Source organism: Megalobrama amblycephala, linkage group LG14 (genome assembly GCF_018812025.1).
Source record: "Megalobrama amblycephala isolate DHTTF-2021 linkage group LG14, ASM1881202v1, whole genome shotgun sequence".
NCBI classification, from domain to species: domain Eukaryota; kingdom Metazoa; phylum Chordata; class Actinopteri; order Cypriniformes; family Xenocyprididae; genus Megalobrama; species Megalobrama amblycephala.
In genome coordinates, this window is record NC_063057.1 from 7,602,021 (window position 1) to 7,626,831 (window position 24,811).

The window sequence follows — 24,811 nt, forward strand, 5'->3', positions numbered from 1 at the left end:
TGTGCATGAAAAGGCAGGCGTCCCAAAACTTTTGGCAATATAGTGTATAATAAATTGGGTATTTTGAGCTGAAACATCTTGTAAAAGTGGCATTATAGGTCCACTTTAATATTTATGCATGATCTAATTTGGGTCTATTTTAAAAAATGACTAGTCATGAATTTACATATTACCCAAAAATATGTACACTAAGTGTAACCTAGTCTATAGTAAATTATATTTGAAAGAACAAGTGCAGGAAAAGGTGATTATTTATTTTAATAATAATAATAATAATAATAATAATAATAATATCAATAACTATTTAATGGTGACCAAGCCCAATATTAAGGACCAAAACCTTTAGACGAGGTTTATGTCCACTACCCATATCAGTCTTAAAAAAAAGTTAAAACCTTTTTAAGTTCCATTGTTCTTCACAGAACCCATATGATCATGGGCGATATGAAGAACATACAGTATAATAAAACATTTTTTTTTAAAACTTTACAGAACCAAAAAACCACTGACAAACCAGTTTACTTCTAAAATTTAGCATGACATTCACAGCACACCGTTTGAGGGTTCTTGAGCGTCTCTCTGATCTTGCAGGACGAGAATAGTAACGCTGCTGAATTTGTGCATTTAATTTGTAAATCTCCCTGACTATGGAGTAATGGAGGCCTAAGGCTTTAAAGAATCCTTTCTGAAACCTTTTCCAGTCTCATGGGCTTCAATACAACCACCTGACTGCAGACATTTTTCCTTGATCACTTACACCATTCAACCATTTTTCTTTACAATGTGTTTGGTTCACTACATACTTTCAGATCATGCTATTCATGCCTAATTTCAGATTTTGGATCTTGAACTAATGTCAATTAAGATGGCTGTTACTGAGTAATTTCTTGAAGGCATGCCTGTCAAAAACAGTTTTGTTTGACAGTTATGTTTACAGATGTTGGAATGTTTTGTGTTTGATGCACTATTTCAATGCTCTGCACTGCCGTAATAAGGGTAAACTTTAGTTTCAAGGGTTGATTCCCCTATGTATGATTGCAAGTTGAGAAAACACCACTAATAAATGCTGCAACAGAAGGATTGACTCCTTTATTGATCTGGAGTCTGAGGTGGATTAAGCAGGTGCTCCAATTAGTGAAAGTGCTTAAGACTTCTCTTACACTGGTCAGAGGATGTGATGGACACTCTTGACCAGCACACAGCCAGCTCAGTTCCCACTGCAATTAACCTTCCAGACACTCAGTTTAGGATCAGCGGATGAGAACAGCTTAAAACTGGATCAGGAGAAGTTAAAGGAATGACACACAAGCAAAACCTTTGGCACATTGACTGGCCTCAAAATTTATCATTTCGCATCCTGTTATTCTGGACTTCAACACACGATCAGCACGGGCAGAAAGCGTGTAAAAGATAGCAGTTAGGATTTCTCAAAGATTAAAACAAAGAAAAGTTGTGAAAAATAAAGAATTTACAAATGCTCAGATTTTCCACAAGTACTTGCCGCTATTAAAGGTGCAGTAAGCGATTTCTGAGAAACACTGCTGATATTTGAAATCATCAAAACAAACAAGCCCCTACTCAAAAGGATCACACCCCTATCTTTATAGCTCCACCCCCAAATTCACATACATGCTATGCAACACAGGCACCTCCCCTCTGATGAGTGGACACACCCCTTACTTCTCAGAAATCACTTACTGCACCTTTAAAGCTGCAGTATGGAACATTTGGCCCTCTAGCGGTTTTGATGTAAAACTGCAAGTTACTCGCAGAGGAACATTCTTTTGGTAATGGAGTTCTTCAGTGCAGATGAATAAAATGTTTTTGAGACGTACCGGTACAGAAATTGTCCTCCACTGTTGTTTTGGCTCACAACAATTGTTTTAAAGTAAATAACGTTACAAAATCTAGGGAACACTATTATCGACATAAAAGTGCGTTCACGCCAAGTCGAAATGACAGATTCTGACATTACAATCGGTAAATTCAGAATTTTATGAGACCCCGTTTACACTAGTGCATTTTCGTTTTAAAACACATATGTTTTGCTAGGGTCAGGCCTTTTGTTTACACTATGCTGGCGTTTTCGAACCTCCAAAACGGAGACTTTCAAAAACGCTGCAGACCCGGTTTTAGTTTAAAAACACCAGGGTTGCATTTAAGTATAAACGGACCAAAATGGAGACTTTTGAAAATGATGGCATGACTACCACATTAGCTCTGCATATCCTTGATGACCGTGTAAACAAAAACATGGAGACTGAACTGCAATCTTTGCTGGCTTTGTTGTCATTTTTAGCAGCCATTGCGCAGTTAGGGGCCATTCACACAGAACGCGTTTTTCTATTCCAATGCACTACTTTCCCATTGTTTTTCTATGTAAACACGCGCTTGGCTTGACGGACGTGCATGACCGTCACGCTCGCGTCTCGAGTCTTTTGCAGCGCCTCGCACATGAGCGCCGCGTTTTTAAGATGCCGTGTCGAGTTAAAAGAATTTCAACTTTTACACGCAGTGCCGCTCATCAATGTCAGTTCCAAAACAGTGGACCAATCAGAAGAACTTGGAGGCGGGGCAAGCGTTGCGAGTTGGCATGACAACTGTTTTATATAATGGCAACATGACGGAGGAGGCGCTCATTATTATCTTATTTTCTTTTTTTCCATGTTAAAACTTGAATCTGTAAATTCTGCAGTTTGCCTATTTCTATTATTTCCGTTATTGTCGTTATTGCATCACGTCTCAAAGGCGCGTCTCGAGACTCGCGTTCTATGCTGTGCTTTTTTTAAAACCACTCCTGAGCGCTGCGTCACGCGTTTTTAGATGCAAAGACGCGTTCTGTGTGAACGGCCCCTTAAACTGTATTTTTTAAAAAAAAAAATACTTCAGCAACCTACATGCTATGTGCATGAACAGTCACGTGACATGCGTTTTCGGTCGTGTAGTACAGACGGAGATCGTTTCTGAAACGCTGTGGAAACGCCAGTGTAGACGAGGATCAATTTCATTTTAAAAATCTGTTTTACTAGTGTAAACGGGGCCTGAGAGCTCCGACTTTTACCACCTTAGCTGCACATTCGTTTTAGCTTTGATAGTGTTGCCAAAGAAACGCATAATTCCTAGTCAGATTTACAGCTCTAGTAGAATTTCACGTGTTGTAATCACGGTAATGACGTGAACGCAGAATAACAATAGGCTTGTTCGAGATGCATCGGCGCTGCGCAGACCGATCGGCGTATGACATTAAACTACTTCGAGAGCGTTTGGAGAGCATATGCTTTTGAATCGCTCTCGCGGTACTTTGATGATGTCATACACCGATCGGTCTGCGCAGCGCCGATGCATCTCGAACAAGCCTCATCACTAGATGTCTTACCTGTCTCGAAAGAAAAACGCCATATCTGGGTTGGTTTTAAATCCTTTGAAGTCTTGAAGTTATCACCATCTCTGAAAAGCAGTCCGATGTTCATGAGTGACATAAGTGCTTTGTCACCTTCCATTTGCTTGCAAATTCCGTTCTGAACGAGGCTTATTTGTTCAGCGGATGACTCCTCAGGTGGTTGCTTTTTACATGATTTTACAATTAGCGTACATATAATATGCCCCTACCCCACACCACTAAATACAAACATAAACTCGTGCTATATTGTTGAATGTTGAATAGATGGATGTCCTCTATTGTTTACGGACATGACATGACAGTGACGTGAAACAGGCATTTCCCGCGATATCCGACCCGACTGATTAAATCAGAGGTCTTCAATCCTGCTCCCGGGGAACCACTGTCCTGGAAAGATTATTTCCAACCTGCTTCAGCACACCTGCATGTGTAGTTTCAAGCCATCCTGAAGAGCTTGATTAGCTGCGTCAGGTGTGTTTGATTAGGGTTGGAGCTAAACTCTCCAGGAAGACCTCTGGCTTAAATTAAACGCGAATCGTGGCAAGGCAATGAGACATTTTAAAACACTAATTTTTAATGTGCTCAATGGATTTATTTTTCAACTAAAATTTTCCCATAGTGCAGCTTTATCTTTTTACTCAAAGTGTTACGCTAATAATATAAATGTGTAATGTGAAAATTTAGGGGAAAAAAAATTTGATGCCTACTGCACAACGTTTTTTTTCCCCCTAGCCGGTAAATCGCATAGTAGATAAGTGGTTAAGAGAACAGAATGTACATTTACATTTATTATGGCAGAGGCTTTTATCCAAAACAACTTACATTGCATTCAAGATATACATTTTATCAGTTCATGCATCCCCTGCAAACCCGTGACCTTGGCCTTGGCATGCTCTACTGTTTGAAACTACAGTAAATTTTCACTAGTGGTAAAAGGATCCACAATAATGACCCACATTACAGTAGCCTTTCTGTAGGTCACATTGCAAACCGTGTAAAGTGTACAGAGAATAAAGCAGTGATGATTTCTGAAGAGATATGGGGTGAGCTGCATTTAAAGGCCCTTTGCAATGCAGCGAGATGTGCAAGTATGAATTACACACACCTCAAGCTTTAGGAAACGCACACGGATGCCAGGGACACGACTAATCTCATGGTACGTCTAAAAAGCTGACGTTTAGAGGGCTGATTCAGAACATTGTTGCTGTCAGCATAAAAAAAAATCTATGGTTTTAGACAAATCCGCTACTAATGAGTTCAAAGCAACATGTCCCTTAAGCCCTGTTCATAATCCACTTATATAAGTGTCCTTTCTCCACGTTCTTTGAGAACGCAAGCAAACAATGTGCCATAATACTTCATGCTGAACGCCAACTTATTTGTCGAACTCTGATCTTCATAGAACTGCTTCAGCATCAAGTTGGCACACGTAGCTCAAAACTGAAGCCAAGTCCTGAACTTGAATTAAATGAGCTGCTTGGTGAAGTTGAGTGCATATTTTTGCTTAATTTAACCTGGCATAATGGGTGTGGGATCTTACCTTGACTTCGATTGAGACAGGAGACCAAAAAAACCCCTAGACAATTGTATAAATATTTGACGGTTTACCCTTTGTCGTGAGCTTGTTTAGTTGAAAACCTTCAGATTGAATTATAGGGATAAAAAAAAAAAAAAAAAAATCAATGAAGCAAGGAATAAATAATTAAGAACACAGAGACATTCGATACCACAGTATTTCACTCGTATTATTAAACTGTATTCACATTACAACATCCACAATGTTCAGCTTGTGACAGGTTCTAATAATCTCAATATATATTTTCTGTATGTTACATTATACCAAGAGGCACTTCCAGTAAGTCTGGCAATAGAGGAGCTACAGTATAGTGTCTAAATTACAAAACAGTAAAAATAAATAATGTTTATCTAAAAGACTTCAGTTGTCATTTTCATCTTTTTCGTCCCTTTTTTTGGCTTTGTTTTTGTTTCGTTTCATTTTTAACCTGTACACAATATCGTTTTGTACAAAATGGAACAACAATCAGCGATAAAATGAATATTTCACTTTACGAATACTGGTGATTTACACAGTTCCCCTTTCTATAGGTATTGCTACATGTGTTAAGTGCAAGATACAAGTGAGAAGAAAAATAATTATTTTGTCAGTGAAGTGCCGACTATATAAAAAAAGTACAAGTCTCATTTCTCTTTCTCAGAGAGGTGTAAAGCTTGTTTGGTTCTCAAGGTGAACGAAACGGGTGCCCGGTGGACACGGTTATCAGACGCGTACAGCTGAAGATGAAGGAACGAGCTTATGAACAGGAAATACAAAGGAAACAGATAAAAACGACCAGCTTCTTGTATGACGTGCGACCTCTCCTGTGAACCTGAAATTCTGGTCAAGTTCAAAAAAATCTGGAGGGATGCGACCCAGTCGTCGTGCCTTTCTGCAATACCTCGACAGGTATTTGAGCTGAACTGTAATTTATTTCACTCCTAAGGGCATGGGTGAAAAAGATGAATTTGGTGAAATTACATTATGAACATGCCCACACTGGTTTCTCGAGATTTGTGCCTGTCATTCTGACACAAGAGTTTGCCGTCACGTACGGGATCTGGAATCAGAGCCACCAAACGCAGATCAGAGCTGAAAAGCAACACACACGCAATCATGAAGCACATGCACATCAAATGTGTGGGATCGCTGGCTACTTCCACAGTTTTTGTTGAGTCTCTCTGAATACTGTCTGGGTGGAAGCAAATCTGAAATAATGGACCTCCGGGTGGGTGTCTGACGATTCTGGGTTTGAAACACTTTTAGACATCAATATCAATGACCTTTGATCGTCAAAGACTCGCAGTAAGGCGATTCCCAACATGTCCCCACTGCTCTTATTCTAATCAATTCGTAGTGGGCTACCCATAATCCAACAGTGAGATGAAAGGGGCGGAGCCATATTGCATAATAAATTCTTCCATAATGTCACGTATTTCTTAGTTAAACTGGGAAATAATGTTTTTAAATTTGATGGATTTGATTGTAGGTTATAATATTATTAGTTACATTTATTTTGGGAAATATCCCAGCTAACAGGGAACTTTCTCAGAACGTTCTGGCAAAATTATGAACAAATGATCTTCCAGTAGTATTAATAGAGTGTCCGTTCCAAGTTATCTGGTCTATAATGATGTTCTCAAAATATTGGCACAAAATCAATATTTATGCATTGTTCACGGAATTTTTTTCCTGAAAGTTTTTAGAATGTTTGTTTCAGAATGTTCAGAGAACATTCAAAAGTAACATTTGCAGAATGATCAAATGGTATGTTCCATTTTTAAAAAAACATTTAATAAACTGGATGTTTTAAACAATGTTTTCATAACTTAAAGGATTAGTTCACTTCAGAATTAAAATTTCCTAACTCACCCCCATGTCATCCAAGATGTTCATGTCTTTCTTTCTGTAGTTGAAATTAAATTAAGGTTTTTGATGAAAACATTCCAGGATTATTCTCCATATAGTGGACTTCAACGAGTTGAAGATCCAAATAATTTCAGTGCAGCTTCAAAGAGCTCTACATGATCCCAGCCGAGGAATAAGGGTCTAATCTAGCGAAACAATCGGTCATTTTCTAAATAAAAATTGGTATACTTTTTAACCGCAAATGCTCTTCTTGCACTGCGCCACGCATTACGTAATCATGTTAGAAAGGTCAGGCGTGACGTAAGCTGAAGTTCTGACCCAGTGTCTACAAAGCGAACGTGCAAAGGCTAAGTCAAACGGCCTTTACAAAAAAAGGTAAAACAACGATATCGGATGATTTTGAAGTTGGAGGAGAAAATGAGATGTTTTTCGCCCTACCGCGGTACTTCCGGACTTCTTCTGGACCTTCAACCCGTTGGTCTCCACTGAAGTCCACTTTATGGAGAAAAATCCTGGAATGTTTTCCTCAAAAACCTTAATTTCTTTTACACTGAAGAAAGAAAGACATGAACATCTTGGATGACATGGGGGTGAGTAAATTATCATGAAATTTTAATTCTGAAGTGAACTAATCCTTTAATAAGAATGTAGCAAAACGTTCTTAGAACTTCTTTTGGTTAGCTGGGATAGCGCGAACACAACCGAATAATGTAACACTTTGATGCATGATGTACACAACAGTGCACAGATCTTTAAAAGCTATTTTAAGGTGAAGACCTTTGACACTTATCTACAATTCATAGTGACAATCTTTTTTATATTCTATGTTTTTTAATGACAACAAACTCAAAATGGCAAACAAAAGGGATGCAGCACGTAACAACTACTATATCTTATTGCAGTGGACAGTAACGCTCTCAAAATGCGTTATTTTTGGAAAAAGACTGGGAATTCTTTTTTTTTTTTTTTTTTTTTTTTGTTCTTAAAAAAAGGTAATAAAAACATTAAGACTATTATTTGTGATTTAATAATTCATGCACCAAAGGGTTAATATCTCTGGCCTGGGGTTACAAATCTACGGCCTAATGCAGAATTACAATAACCTCTGAAAATGACGCCATGTACAAATAAAAAGCACTCATACTGCCACCACACACGCTCACAAGCACACATGGCCTTTACATGCTCTTTCAGCCACTGAGAAGACCAGCAGGGAGGTCCAATCTTGCTCCTGAAGGGCCACTGTCCTGCAGAGTTTAACTTCAACCCTAATTTAACACACGTGAAGCAGCTAATCAAGGGCTGTGTCTGAAATCGCCCCTATATCCTTAAATAGGGCACTATTTGAGGGGACAGTTATTTTAGTGGTGTTCGAAACCATAGTGGACGTTATCGTGTGCACTCATTCAATCTAACAATGCACTGCATAATGCACTGTGAGGGCCCTATTTTAATGATCTAAGCACGTTCTGAAGCGCACTTAGGGCATGTCCGAATCCACTTTTGCTAATTTAACAACGGAAAAAATGGTCGATGCGCCAAGCGCATGGTCTAAAAGGGTTGTACATAGTCTCTTAATGAGTCAAGGGGGTGTGTTTTGGGCGTAACGTGTAATAAACCAATTAGAGTGTCATCTCCCATTCCCTTTAAAAGTCAGGTGTGCTTGCACATTGGCGGATTTGCTATTTACATGGCGGAATTTGCAAACGGAAAGACTGGACGCTTCTCCAGAGAGGAATCCTTTTATTTGTAAAATTTGGCATGTTTGTGTGCTGCGCGTGTGTAACAAGCATTGTACACTCGCCTATTTTTAACGCAACCTTTAAATAACAAAATACAAAAATAAAAATGCTGCGCCATTGACTTTAGGCCAGGTTTTTGTTGGTCAATGGTGCAGTCATTTTCAGTTGCCTCAAAATAGCAACACGCCAACAACGCACCTGAACACAGCATGCCCATGATGGGCGCGAGTGCATATTTAAACAACATGGCGCTGGACCTGAAAATGATAACTTCGTTGGGCTGAAACTAGCAAAAAACACTTGCGTCGTGCCTGGCGTCGCATTGCACCGGGTGTATGATAGGGCCCTGAGAGTCGCGCGCCAAATGAATTCCCGTGTCTCGCCAGAAGATGGCGTTCGCAGATGAATCATCCATCCATTTTCGTAACCGCTGGTCCAATGTTGCTACAGCGTAATATCATACAGGTATAAATTCCTTTTTAATTGATTATTAAATTGTTTAATTAACATTTAGACATAAAGATAGGCTAAATATTTTCATTACTACTGGAGCTGGAACTTTTCTAAGTTTCAAATGATTATTAACCAGCAAGCACAAACTATGTGCCCTTCTGGCACACTCAGTGTCCGAATTCAGTCACTTGTTTTCATTCACTCCTTCAAGTGGACTATATTAGTGGACTAATGCAGGGAATAGTGAATGAGGGTATAGCGGATGATTTTCGCTTACTAGGCATACTAGCATCTTCCAGGCAGGTGTGTTGAGGCTAAACTCTACAGGACAGTGGCCCTCCAGGAGCAGCTTTGGACACTCCTGAGCTACGGTGAACAAAAATGGTGTTTCATACTTTGGGGAGAAGAATGGATTTGAAGTCATTTTTGGCACACACACACACTTGAGCTGTGTGATAGTTACACAGCAACAAAAAGAAAGTGCAATTGGAAACGCTACCAATCTACTGTACACATAGGGTCGGTATTGCTTAAATAATTCGCTGAACTACATTGCACCACGTTGCCTGATAATATTAAGGCTTACACTGCGTTACGATCGAAGGGGATGTTTCAAAGATGGGTCTAGAGCACATGACTGTCGCCTCCTACCTAGGTGTTTTTAATTGGCTCTCCTTCAAAGTGACTGAAGGCATCGGACTTGAGGTGATTAAGCCCGCAGAAGTGTTTCATCTCGCCGTCACCAGCAATCTGCCTCTTTCGGCACATCAAAGGCGAGCGTGGACAGCCGTGTCGACCGGTGCCCGTATCTCATGTACGGCACATGGTCTTTGGGTCCGCTCATGTGAGAGGGACAGCGCTCAGCATCTCATCCCTTGGGCTGAGGAGCTCGCAGTGGCTCACATGCCTGCCTGCATTACCACGGCGGCTGCGTGAGACGACTGTGAAGCATAACTACGGCCTTGTTTGGAGGGAGAACATGCGACTGCGGGGGAATGCGGGAGCCCGAGGCTCTCTCGTCGGGCCAGTCTGCGCCTTTGATCTGTTAAACTTGCCAGAGCAGTTTAGTCAGCTCTCAAAACTTGCTGGAGAGGTTTACTAAGAAGCGTAAATGCAGGAACAGAAGCTCTGCTTGACGGGGAGAGAAAAAGGCAGTCTGTAAAGTTGCAGACATTTGTTAGGGTAAATGATAATGAGAGGAATGATGTATGGATGAGGGCACTGTACGTATGTTCGTGTGTATATATATATATATATATATATATATATATATATATATATATATATCAAATCACCTGGTAAAACAACAATTGGGCTATTGTTAAAAAGGCCATTGACGTTTAGAAGACATTACACTTTAAAAAACAACTAAAGATTCCCTTTGTCCTCACAAATCAAGATTCAAAAGATTAAAAAGTTGCAAGAAAGTCCGTAAAAACCAATGACTCCTTGTACCGTTATCCAAAAACAGTCTGATCCTGAGAAATGCAAGATCTCAGTTCATGGACTAATGGAATGCCGAGGGGAAAAGGTGAGGGAAGAGAATGAGGAGCATTCGGCATGACGCCTTCAGAAATGGGACAAGGACAATGGTGCAAGCATCTGTGATAGAAAGGACCTCTGGAAAGGAAAAGAAAGAGCAATGGCAGGACAGACACGGGAACATATGGTGTTACACACGTGGAATCTTTTTGTAGCATTTTCACAAATGCATGCTGTTTCTGGAACATTTGCTTTCGTCCACTGCAGCTGATGGGATACGTGAGTGAGGCGCGATGCCTTCAAGGAGCCGGCGAGGGTCACGGTGGATTGATTTCTCTTTCCCGACTTTGACACTAAGCTCCTCAGAAATGCTTGTTGAGGAGAACGGACGAGCCTGCAAACTTGTGTAGCTGCAGGTCACTGGGACCCCTGTCGAAGTTTGGTGGGTTAAGGTGCAGCAGGAGGGTTTTCTTGCAAAACTGACCGACATAACGTCTAGAAAATATAGGAAACCCCCCACCCCACCCCACCCCCCTGGAGAACTCTATGTCCTGGTCAATTTTAGCATCAAACCTCACTTTACGCTAATAGTTCACTGCCCACTCATTGTTAATCAAACCCTTCATCCCGAACCACCCCTTCCCACCCTGTTTCCTTTAGGCACATGTTCCCCAAGCATCTACAGTGTTGTGTCTAAGTGATGTGCTGGCAACCATTTCTTAGGAGTCTTGCTTGCCTACAAAAAGTTTCAGACAGTGTTCTTGTCTAAAACCAGCAAGTCATTCATTCTGGATCCTCGTCTTCAGTTTCCTCACGTTTTCCCATTAGCTCCGCATCGTCTTCTACAGTTGCTGTGTCTGCTTCCGCTACAGTCTCGCCATCTGTTTCCACTGTTTCATGTGTCTCTTCAGGTACAGGACTCTCCTCCTCCTCTGTTGACTGCTCCTCCTGGTCGTCTGTTGGCTCCTCCTTGCTCCCTGGCTCCTCCTCCTCTTCATCAATGGCTAGGATTGACTCAGGCGTGTTACTGAGGCATGTGGACTCCTCCTCTTCTGTCTGGCTTTGAGACTCTTCTGCAATGACCTTCTTCCACATCTCATGGTTCTCCAGCAGGTGCTGGGTGATCTGGCAGAACACTTTCCGCCGTTTCTTGGGAGATAGTTTCTCTATCAAAAAGAAAAGAGTGTTAATGGGTTTTTCATACTAGCAGCTTTAAGTGATGATTTAGATGTTGCATGTTGCATATAGAAGTAAAAAATATTAAATAAAAAATTACAAACACAAACTGATTTAATAAAAAATGCATTATGAATAAAATGAATAAAAAACACAAAATATATTTTATCGATTTATAAATATATACATATATATTTATTTATAAATATATTATTATTATTATTTATACATAAAAAAAAAAAAAAAAAATTTTAGTATTGGATAGTTTATCTTATTTGACCAGCAGCTTTAAATGACGATTTAGAGAAATGTTGCATATAGAAGTAAAAAATATTAAATAAAAAATTACAAACACAAACTGATTTAATAAAAATCCATTATGAATAAAATGAATAAAAAACACAAAATATATTTTATCGATTTATAAATATATATACATATATATATATTTATTTATAAATATATTTTAAAAATAAAAAATATATATTTTTAAAAAATTATGAAATTATTATTATTATTTATACATAAATAAATAAATATATATATTTTATTATTGGAAATATAGTTTATCTTATTTGACCAGCAGCTTTAAATGACGATTTAGAGAAATGTTGCATATAGAAGTAAAAAATATTAAATAAAAAATTACAAACACAAACTGATTTAATAAAAATCCATTATGAATAAAATGAATAAAAAACACAAAATATATTTTATCGATTTATATTTATATATATACATATATATATATTTATTTATAAATATATTTTAAAAATAAAAAATATATATTTTTAAAAAAGTATGAAATTATTATTATTATTTATACATAAATAAATAAATAAATAAATATATATATATATATATATATATATATATATATATATATATATATATATATATATATATATATATTAGTATTGGAAATATAGTTTATCTTATTTGACCAGCAGCTTTAAATGACAATTTAAATAAATGTTGCATATAGAAGTAAAAAATATTACATAAAAAATTACAAACACAAACTGAATTAATAAAAAATGCATTATGAATAAAATGAATAAAAAACTAAAATATATTTTATCGATTTATAAATATATACATACATATATATTTATTTATAAATATATTTAAAAAATTATAAAATTATTATTATTATTTATACATAAAAAAAAAAAAAAAAAAAAAAAAATATATATATATATATATATATATATATATATATATATATATATATATATATATATATATATATATTTATTATTGGAAATATAGTTTATCTTATTTGACCAGCAGCTTTAAATGACGATTTAGAGAAATGTTGCATATAGAAGTAAAAAATATTAAATAAAAAATTACAAACACAAGCTGCATTAATAAAAAATGCATTCTGAATAGAAATTAATAAAAAAAACACAAAAATATATTTTATCGATTTATAAATATATATGTACATGTATATTTATTTATAAATATATTTAAAAAATAAAAATATATATTTTAAAAATTATAAAATTATTATTATTATTATTATTATTATTATTATTATTTATACATAAATAAAAATATATTTTTTGCATTGGAAATATAGTTTATCTTATTTGACTACTAGCTTTAAGTTATGAATTAGTAAAAGTAAAAAAAAGTAAAAAACAAAAAAAAAAAGACATGCAATGTGTCTGCTTATACACACAGATCCGCATAAATCATATTTACTATTTATGAAAGAAATAAAAAAATAATGAATTAAATAAAAGAAAAAACATCATATATTATATTATATTATATTATATTATATTATATTATATTATATTATATTATATTATATTATATTTCAAATATAGCTTATATTTGTCACAACAGTTATGCTTCGGAAACATTTTTAATTTAGTTACACCAATGTCTACATAAAATGGTTCTACCGATGAGGCAATCAGAATTTATTTGGTGGTAATAAAGACTGTGATCATAACTTACGTTAAATATGGGTGTTAGGCCACGTTCACACAGCAGCAGAATACAGTTATCATTCCTGAATATTCCTTAATACGGTTGCATTCACACACAGTTCAGTTATTTACTGGAGTGACGACTGCATTAACCGAACTCACACCCGTAAAATTTCATGATTCACAACCGCATTCTTGGAAAACCTGCGCTGTGTGAACTAAACCAGACTGAACAACTAGTTGTATGTCGGCTGCTGTTTGAACAGGACATTTTGAGACTGACTCCTGTAAGTAAATGCGGATGTCAATCCCAAAAAACGATTCGATCCGATATTGTACTTGATCTACAAATTATGAACGGAAAAAAACGTGAACTCACGGGAAAGCTCTGAGCTGCTGGAGCCGTCTTCCTCCGGTGTGTCTTCCTCATCCTCTTCATCTGTCTCTTCCTCAGCATCCTCGCCCTCTTTGGGCTGAGGGTTGACCCAGTGCCCAGGCATGAGGGCAGCAGAGTCGTAAGAGTTGCAGAGAGGCCCGACGATGTGTGTGATGAAGGACTCCTGTAGTTTGGCCAACTGGGGCGCTGAACGGTCCATGAAGGGGCTGATGGGAAGGCCCAAGCTGGACTCTTCATCACCCTGAAACACCAGAATGAAGAGAAAACACATCACATATAAAAGAAAGAAATAATTATATCTTATGCTGCAAACTCACACATTTTTATGATCCAATCAATTCACAATGAATCATTTCTAATAGAAATATCAAGTTCTGTCCATATTACAAAAGTAAGATGGGTTACAAATGAAGTTATTTAAGTGGAAAAATATCCTAGATCCTTCCTGGTTGCTATAATTGAAATCTTCTGCAAAAATATTGTTGTTCATCTGCACCGTCTACAATAGTAGATGCATAAAGAACACCAAATATTGCAAGTATAGCCTTATTTGACTAGCAGTTTTAAAGGTAGATTGTGGACTGTAAATGTTTCTCTTTGTGAGGTTTGGTTAGTGGTGTGGAGAGCTTCTCAAGACACCAGAGACATCAACAGCTTCAAATACCTGTTTGCTGCTCAACACTGGCTTTTTTATAGCTGCCCTTTTAATATAATTATCTTGTTTGACAAAAACTTTCCTTAATAAGCCTTTATCTGACCGAGTTCTGCTGTGCTCTAAATCACTCACAAATCTTATGATAATTCGATAATCTCCATTCAGTTTTCACACAATATTAGTTGTTTTCATGCCTTTTGCACAACATTGCAACATTTCATGCTTTTCATCTTCCGAAAGATCTTTCTTCCCCATATTATCTAAAAAGACATGGATATATATAAATATATAATATATAAATACAAATATTTTATATATAAATTTAAAATTTCTTTTTTTTATATATTTTATATATAAATATACATTTTGTTATATATATATATATATATATACATATATATACAGTACAGTCCAAAAGTTTGGAACCACTAAGATTTTTAATGTTTTTAAAAGAAGTTTCGTCTGCTCACCAAGGCTACATTTATTTAATTAAAAATACAGTAAAAAACAGTAATATTGTGAAATATTATTACAATTTAAAATAACTGTGTACTATTTAAATATATTTGACAAAGTAATTTATTCCTGTGATGCAAAGCTGAATTTTCAGCATCGTTACTCCAGTCTTCAGTGTCACATGATCCTTCAGAAATCATTCTAATATGCTGATTTGCTGCTCAATAAACATTTATGATTATTATCAATGTTGAAAACAGTTGTGTACTTTTTTTTCAGGATTCCTTGATGAATAGAAAGTTCAAAAGAACAGCATTTATCTGAAATACAAAGCTTCTGTAGCATTATACACTACCGTTCAAAAGTTTGGGGTCAGTAAGAATTTTTATTTTTATTTTTTTGAAAAGAAATTAAAGAAATGAATACTTTTATTCAGCAAGGATGCATTAAATCAATCAAAAGTGGCAGTAAAGACATTTATAATGTTACAAAAGATTAGATTTCAGATAAACACTGTTCTTTTGAACTTTCTATTCATCAAATAATCCTGAAAAAAATATTGTACACAAATATTTTGTACAATTGTACACATTAAATGTTTCTTGAGCAGCAGATCAGCATATTAGAATGATTTCTGAAGGATCATGTGACACTGAAGACTGGAGTAATGATGCTGAAAATTCAGCTTTGCATCACAGGAATAAATTACTTTGTGAAATATATTCAAATAGAAAACAGTTATTTTAAATTGTAATAATATTTCACAATATTACTGTTTTTACTGTATTTTTAATTAAATAAATGTAGCCTTGGTGAGCAGACGAAACTTCTTTTAAAAACATTAAAAATCTTAGTGGTTCCAAAATTTGGACTGTACTGTATGTGCATGTGCATGTGTTTATATATACATAATAAATATACACAATATGTTATGTAATAAAACTATTTTGGATGCAATTACATATTTATGGCTAATTTGAAGCATTTTTCTTCCAATTATGCAGCTTTGCAGAGCAGCTATTTTATTTTCATCCCTACCATCTATTGCATTTAACAAATAGCGATATTACCATCAGTATGCTCAATATATTCAAGCACAGCCGAGGAGTCACACACTTGATTGGATTTTTCCAGTTCAGGAAAGAAACATACTTCACAGACCTTCTACCACTATAAAACTAGGTCAACCTTCCCATGGACGGGGAAAATACACCCAGCCACATGAGGTCTGGGCTTTTTATTATTTATTTCAGATTACAGTACTGAAACAAGCAAGTAATCAGCGATTAGAAGAGCATCGTATAGTCCGCGTGAAAACGTATGCTTCGCAGTACCTGGAAATAAACAATGAGAGCGGAATAACAACAGGCAAGGTCTCGCGTTGCCATGGCAACCGTGCTGTCGATGTCGTCACGGGGCAGTGATGTATGTGCGCCGTGTTCTGTCAGGTGCTACTCAGAAGTGCTGGAGAAATGAATCATTCAAGAAACGAAACGGAGGGGGAAAAAACAGGCTCCTTTGAAGCATATAATTTCTGGTCCCTTTTGAAATGCTCTGAATATGGCCAAGGGTGGTCATATGACGCTTTGTAGCTCTGTGACGGGGTCCTGACACAACTGGGTCATCCTCGCTCTGTGTTCCTCACAATAATAGACACAGTGTTTTATTACTCATCGCTGGCATCCAAACAAGCCCTTAACTCTCTGAGAGACGCCATCAGAAGACGTATGTCCTGACAGACCGAGCGAGCACACATGATGTACTGTAATGGCCAACCGATACAGACCTTATGTGCGCAGCCGTCTTTTGAATTTTGTGTTTGAACTTCTGTTTTTGCGGCAGCTCTGTATATTTCTATGGCATCACTATCAAAAAAGGGCAGGGCTACATGAGATCTATACATTTAGCCAATTGCAGTTATGCTAATATTTAATACTTTAATGATGATAAACATGCACAAATTTTTTTGAAGCTCCAAAAAGCGTATCCATTCCTCAGAAAAGTAATCCATATGACTTTTGAAGCGAAACGATGGGTTTTTGTACACTGGCTTCCGTACACGCGATCATGAGAGTGTCAAGTTCGGTGCGGAAGGGTGACCTCTGACCCGACGTATGAACACTCAAGCTCCGCTTCTCTTATATCGAAATCCTCTGACAGTTTTCTCATTTTAGACTTCTAATTAGGGTTGCCAACCGCTCCGTATTATACGGAACCGTCCCGTATTCTCAGGCATAGAGAAAAACATGTTATGCTGATTTAAGTAGCCTACCTCCTTGACTATTCTTGGACCTCATTATTGAAACACAAAATAATAAAGTCTCAAGCACCAAAAGCAGCCCATACTAGGCTAATTCTATAAGTTCTCTACTTCTCTTTAATTGAAAAAATATGCATTTTCATTTATTCATACATGGTCGAAACAACATTTAGTTTAAACTTTTAAGTGCCATTGTTTTAAAAAAATGCTTTATGAGAATTTCAAAGATAATGCTTTTTTTTGAATAGAGGTTGATGTTTAATATCCTTTGGTGTAGCTATAAATATAGAAAATGGTAAAATTCAACAATTTGAATATGGAGCCACATTATATCTATGGGATTTAATCATATTATAAGGCCTTTAAAATGAAGATTACAAAAGAAAAGTTTATTAAGAATGAGAATATAGACAGATATTGAGATATCTTTAATAATTTTGGAATTACAGGCACACAAACTTTGGAAAAATACTATTTATGGCACTCAGACAATTGTGACAATTGTTCAGTTGTGTTGATAGAAAAAAAACGAGATACATTTCTAGTTTCAACATTATTTGTTCTTCAGAAAAATGTGCGACCATTGAAAATGTGTACCAATTTACTCATGGAGGCGCACTGAGATCCCTATCTCTAGAAATTAACCATACTGGGCCTTAAGAAAAGAAAAGTTTGTTAAGAATTAGAATCTAAAAGGATATTAAAGGGTTAGTTCACCCAAAAATGAAAATTATGTCATTAACGACTCGCCCTCATGTCGTTCCAAACCCGTAAGACCTCCGTTCATCTTCGGAACACAGTTTAAGATATTTTAGATTTAGTCCAAGAGCTTTCTGTCCCTCCATTGAAAATGTATGTATGGTAGACTGTCCATGTCCAGAAAGGTAATAAAAACATCATCAAAGTAGTCCATGTGACATCAGTGGGTTAGTTAGAAGTTTTTTTGGTCCAAAAATAACAAAAACTATGACTTTATTCAGCATTGTATTCTCTTCTGGGTCTGTTGTCAATCCTGGTTCACGACTCCGCAGTGACGCTGCTGACGTGTTATCCGGTGCGCCCGAGCTTCGTTTACAGTCTGAGGGAGACGCACGCTGTATTCAAGCTATTCTACATTGTTTGTATTTTGGTATTGCTATATTTTTTAAAATGGTGCGCAAGTGTGCATGTCGCGGATGTCCTAATCGCCAAAAACAACCACGGCGACGTAAAAGTGCATTACCAACACCGACAGATGAAATGATTCAATGGAATCAATTCAATGGAATCAGTTCAATGGAATCAATTCAATGGAAAGGATTCCGGAAGAGAATACAATGCTGAATAAAGTCGTAGTTTTTGTTATTTTTGGACCAAAATGTATTTTCGATGCTTCAACAAATTCTAACTGACCCACTGATGTCACATGGACTACTTTGATGATGTTTTTATTACCTTTCTGGACATGGACAGTCTACCGTACATACATTTTCAATAGAGGGACAGAAAGCTCTCGGACTAAATCTAAAATATCTTAAACTGTGTTCTGAAGATTAACGGAGGTCTTACGGGTGTGGAACGACATGAGGGTGAGTCATTAATGACATAATTTTCATTTTTGGGTGAACTAACCCTTTAAGATATCTATAATATGAGTTACAAAAATGCAAACTTTGGGTGAAAAACACAAGAACTGCTTTTTGCCATTTTTGAACTGTTGGCATATAATGCAACAAAGATTGCTAACGTCAACAGATTTAACTAACAAATGACAAATTTTACCCCCCCTTAATCTGACTCCAAATCTCAGGTGAAAATTGTAATTCTGAACCCCCTCCAAATATTGGATAACGCAGTAAAAATACATCAATTACATTTGGCTTTCTTCTTCATTTATGCTTGTCTTTCTTCAGGAAATTTGAACAGGGAAAGTTTCTGAAATATGGTTGATTTTGACACTTGATTTTGAGAACCTTTTATACATCTTTTATACACAAACTTAACTGCAGATACTGAAATGACTGATACAGTACAAATATTTTGAGTGTCCCTTATTTTCCTATAAAGAACCACGATTGTTGATTTGATTATGTATCTTATCTTCTTATATTTGTTACGTTGTTTAATTTTTGTAATGTGCCTTTGTAAAGTCATACTTTTGTTATAATCGGCATATTGTTTTGGACTGCTTTTGGTTACTATTAATAGTTTTTTTGGTGAATTGTATTAAAACCAGACCAATAATCAAACTAAAACATAATAATTATTAATGTAATAATAGCCTATTAAAACAAAAAGAAACATTAAAAAATGTATTGTCCCCTTTTTTATTTAATAGGTAACAACAAATGAGATTTTGGTGATATTTTGACCACTCAAATAGGAAATGTAAAAAATCTGGTCACCTTAGCTAAAGTGTTAAAACTTGTTAACAGCATCTGTTTTCCCTGATAGACTGTATTACCTTCAAAGCCTTCAACCTTTAAAACTACTTTAAACTGAAAAGTTTTTCTGGTCAGGCTTTCTTAAGCCAATATCAAAGTTTGTCTTGACAAACTTTATCTGGTTTAACAATAATGTCACGCTACCTCATTCAAAACTATAATATTTTGATGTATGCGTTTGTCAATATTTACTGTTGTCTTTTTTAGTGACCATCTACTACATAAGTCACTATTGTTTCCTTAAGAAAGAGTTTCATTTTTATGCATTGCCATGCGATGTGCTCAAACTGACATTAAGGTTGACTTATATCAGTTTATTATCACCACACGGTGTGTTTTACCACAAGTGCTCTCAGCACATTCCCAGCAGATCGGCCTGACGTACAAGTTTGCTTACTTTCTGCCCTACATTCTCATTACAGCTGTGAACGTGTCGCCTTCAGCACTGCTTGGGGAGGATGTAGATGGTTGCCAGGCAACAGCGTATCCTTGCCATCCTCTCCAGCCACTCGATGCGATGATACTGAGACGCCGCGCACTTACACATGCGCATTATCAGAGCCTCTTACTATGAAGTTTCCAGGAACCTGGTCACCGTGAAAGCTTCCTGTTTGTCTCAGGCATCAATGCTCAAAATGACTTGCATACAAACACACATAGATCAAACGCAGAGCAGACTCTGACCTGTTCGTAGAACTCATTGACGATGCCCTCCGTCCACTGCAAATGAAGCTCCTTGCATTTCAACGGACCGTTTATATCCGCTAACTTGATACACATCTGACACACCAGCAGACGATCATTCTCGTTAGACCATTCAATCCCCGAGCAGCCATCATCCCCCACCTGAGCAAACACGATGCAAATGAATTCATGAAATGCACAGCATTAGTTGGTCTATATGTGTATATCTAATGCACAGCAAGCGCTCACCTTGGCGTTGAATTCAGCCAGAAAGTCAAAGTGTTTCTTAAGATCAGTGGCCAGTATGGCCTCGATGACCAGGAAGCGAAAGCGTTTGAAATCCATGTGGTCCAGACTGGCCAGGAAGTTGTACTCGGGCCGCGACATGAAGAGATTCCAGGCAGAAGCTGCGTGATGGTTCTCCAGCACCGAACGGTCATTATAAAGCACGGCCTTGAAAGACACACAAAAGACTTTTATTTTGCATGTCAAATGTTTCAAGGCCCCAGAACATTGTGATCAATCCTTGAAGCTGCAGCTACGGCCACTTTGGATATTATTATTTAGAAATATCATAATGCTTCTACAGCATAACAATATATTCCATCTTAAAGGGATAGTTCACCCAAAGATGAAAATTTGATGTTTATCTGCTTACCCCCAGGGCATCCAAGATGTAGGTGACTTTGTTTCTTCAGTAGAACACAAATGATGATTTTTAACTCCAAACGTTGCCATCTGTCAGCCGTATAATGTGGGTCAATGGGAAATTCTACTATAAGAGTAAATAAAACTTGCTTAGACAAATCCAAATTAAACACTGCGGCTTGTGACGACGCATTGATGTCCTGAGACACAAAACGATCAGCAGTGATGTCTCGCACTCATTGAAGTATATGCGCGAGACATTACTGCCGCTGTCAGAGCGCGATCAGACCTCACTAACCGAGTGCTGAACGCAGTTGGACATAGTGGTGTATTAGAGGTAAAAAATGATATAAATACTGTTCGGTTTCTCACACAAATCAATCATTTCGTGTCTTAGGACATCAATGCGTCGTCACGAGCCGCAGGGTTTAATTTGGATTTGTCTAAGCAAGTTTTATTTACTCTTATAGTAGAAGTTCCCATTGACGCGCATTATACGGCTGACAGACGGCAGCGTTTGGAGTTAAAAATCATCATTTGTGTTCTACTGAAGAAACAAAGTCACCTACATCTTGGATGCCCTGGGGGTAAGCAGATAAACATCAAATTTTCATCTTTGGCTGAACTATCCCTTTAATATGAAGACGTAGCCCTTTTGACCATTTTCATCAGACATAAGACAAAGAGGTTCAGTTACTTAAAAGTAATAGTTTATTTGATTTGAAAAATCATTCATTTGCAGCACAAATGTGTGGAACAATATTATTAACCAAAATTATTATTTTTTTTTTCTCACACAAACATGTATGTATATTGTATATATATATATATATATATATATATATATATATATATAATTTTATATATATATAAATATTTTATATATTAATATAATATATATTTGTCAAATATATACATGTGTGTGTGTATTTATAATATATTTATATATATACATAATAAAAAAGCACAGTACACATGTATATTATGTAAAGACAATCATTTGACAGCACTTATATATATATATATATATATATATATATATATATATATATATATATATATATATATACCCCTACAAGTTCGATTAAACCATCAAATTATAAGAAAAATATTTTATATATTTTTAAACGTTTAAATATGAGAGAAGAACAAAACACTAAACTTGGTTAAGGTATTTATCTGAATAAATTATGTGCCAAAAAAAGGTACAGATAAAGGTACAGATAATGGGTTTTATTTTACCATGCAAAAATAAATTAATAAATAAATAAAATTGCATAGAGAAAAAAAAGCTCACAGGAAAAGCATACATTGACTACAACATAATCAGCTATTAATATTTTCTTGGTATTAATATTTTTTGCATGTGATCATAATTTCTTTGCATGACAGACTGGCCAAAAGTTATGTCTGCACAATTTGGCATGTTTCATTGCATTATCATCACAAATAAAACTCTCGACTCCAAGCACAATAATATTTGAATAAAGGGTGAAGATTACAATTTTTCTAGGCCCGACATCATTTTTTGCCACAAATTTGCCACTTGGAAGTAAAATAAATAAATAAATAAATAATATATATATTTAGATACATATATATAATTTAGACACATTTCATTATATATGTGTCAATTTTGTAGAAGCTGCTACATCCAGTATTTTTAAATATAAGGTAAATACCATTAAATCACATTTTTGAAACCCTTATTATTAATTATTGTACGAGGTACTTCAGTAATTTATTCTACCTCTGTATTAGTACAAGTACCCGCTATGACTCCTCAGAAAGCACATATTACAATATGAGGAAATGACTTCTCTATTGTAGACACTTCAAGGAAAAGGAAAAAGAAAAAAAGCATTTAGTGTTTGTGTGATGATGGTGTTACCTGTGGAGCGCTGGTGGCCACCAGGAACGCATTGGTCCTGCCAGGATGGTCGTAATCATGCATGGCAGCTGCGACGTAGAGCGCCATCAGCTCCAGAGCAGGGATGAGGCCGGACAGACAGCTGTAACCCTCCTCCTCTACAGGATACGTCCTGGACATCAGGTACTTTGTGCGGCCATGAGCGAGTCCACTGTCAGAGTCTAAAGACGGAGAGAGCCGTAAACAATCTATGTATGTCTTCAGACTTATTCAACAGCTTCGTTTCCCTGAAGTCCACTTATCACGTTAGTCAAAGTCATCTCTCTTACGATTGGTGTAGTATTTACTTTGAAACTATTTTCTTAATTACAAATAAATGACAAGTATACACATATGAAAAATGCACAAGTCTAGCCTACATAATAATAAGTAATCTAACTAAACATATACTATTGAATTACAAGCATGAAATTATTTCCATTGTAACTTTTCCAAATATTAATGAACACTCTTACCCGAGTCACTAAGTGATCCCAGTGTAGGTAAACCAGGCACAGGCTGAGTAGTGAGGTACCAAACCGCATGGAGGACGTCTGTTGCATGGATCCTGTTGTGATCTGGGGAGGAAGACGAGGTTTAATACTGCAAACCACCACTAGGGGGAGATACAGCACACACAAAAGTACAGTGAACTGCCAGAACTGATGATTTAGGGGAATTTATTCCTCTGGAGGTGAAGCTGACTGTGCACAACAGCTGTTGTACATCATAAGTTATTTCATTGTTAACATATTTCTGTACACATGTCTCTTGCAGCGCACAGACTCACATGGGATGTCCCTGTATCCGTTCTCCAGAGCGTGGAAATAGTTCATGAACTCCCTCACCGGAATCTTGAAAGTCTCAAAGAGTCCCGTGTCGACAAACAACTGGTAGGACACCTAAACCACAGAGAACAACGGTCAAACCTCTCAACCATGACTTAAATTAAACAAATGAATCAAAACAAGAATACTATGATTTGAGAAAATATGTGTAAATACTTTTAATAAATCATATATATGTATGTATACACACACAAACATGTACAAATACACTTATTTTACACTTGTTTATATAAATATTTATTAAAAATGTACTAAAAATAAAATAAAAAAATATAAAATGTGCTTCTATGGAATCTAATCAATGCAAGCTTGTTTCCGCCATGGAATAAAAAAACAAACAAATAAAATTGTAATTGTGACTTTTTATCTCGTAATTCAGACTATATAACTTGCAATTTCTGAGGAAAGAATGTCAGAATTGTGAGATAAAAAGTTTTAAAAAGCAATTACACAATTACAAAAAGCAAAATCAAGCTTCCATAACTACCTGACGTTCATTTTTAATACTTAAAAAAATTTATTATTTAAAAAAAAAGCCCAATTATTAGCCAATTATCCTGGCCCAGGTGTCAAATTTGACATGCATTTGTTGCTGGAATTGAAAAATCTGGAGGCTTTCATACTGGGCACGTTTGCTGTGGTCCGAAACAATCTTACAAGTGTTTTGTTGAACTAACTCGACTGAAATGCATGCGTTACTTCCTGAACAAGTGCGCACACAAGTCTGTGTTGCTCTCACATTCACGCGAATCGTGCCGAAGTTCCAGTGCAACTGAACTCTGAGGTGATCTCAGGTTTGGTCCGCATGACAGCTAGTTTTTCATGTGAACCATGCCCTGTTTTGAACTAAGCTGCCAGTGTGAAAGCACTTATAGTTCATTTGGTGGATGTCAGTATTGTGCGTCTGC

At 36.3% G+C, this 24,811-nt stretch overlaps 2 protein-coding genes across 4 annotated transcripts in view; both read right to left on the reverse strand.

Annotated features, from left to right (window-relative positions):
* The window catches only part of slco1c1 (solute carrier organic anion transporter family, member 1C1), a 47,303-nt gene extending 43,447 nt beyond the window's left edge, over positions 1-3,856 (reverse strand). Inside the window, exon 1 of the mRNA XM_048154836.1 lies at positions 3,377-3,856. The gene's annotated coding sequence lies outside the window, so the exon portion shown is untranslated. The remainder of the gene's footprint in view (positions 1-3,376) is intronic.
* A 6,407-nt stretch (positions 3,857-10,263) lies between these two features.
* pde3a (phosphodiesterase 3A, cGMP-inhibited) overlaps positions 10,264-24,811 on the reverse strand; it is a 128,718-nt gene continuing 114,170 nt past the window's right edge. For all 3 annotated transcript variants that reach the window (XM_048155744.1, XM_048155743.1, XM_048155742.1), the window contains 7 exons: positions 23,846-23,957; positions 23,532-23,633; positions 23,038-23,237; positions 20,748-20,951; positions 20,499-20,660; positions 14,003-14,261; positions 10,264-11,667 (listed from right to left, as the gene is read on the reverse strand). In XM_048155744.1, coding sequence (XP_048011701.1) covers positions 11,285-11,667; positions 14,003-14,261; positions 20,499-20,660; positions 20,748-20,951; positions 23,038-23,237; positions 23,532-23,633; positions 23,846-23,957 — 1,422 coding nt within the window. In that variant the 3' untranslated portion in view covers positions 10,264-11,284. The remainder of the gene's footprint in view (positions 11,668-14,002; positions 14,262-20,498; positions 20,661-20,747; positions 20,952-23,037; positions 23,238-23,531; positions 23,634-23,845; positions 23,958-24,811) is intronic.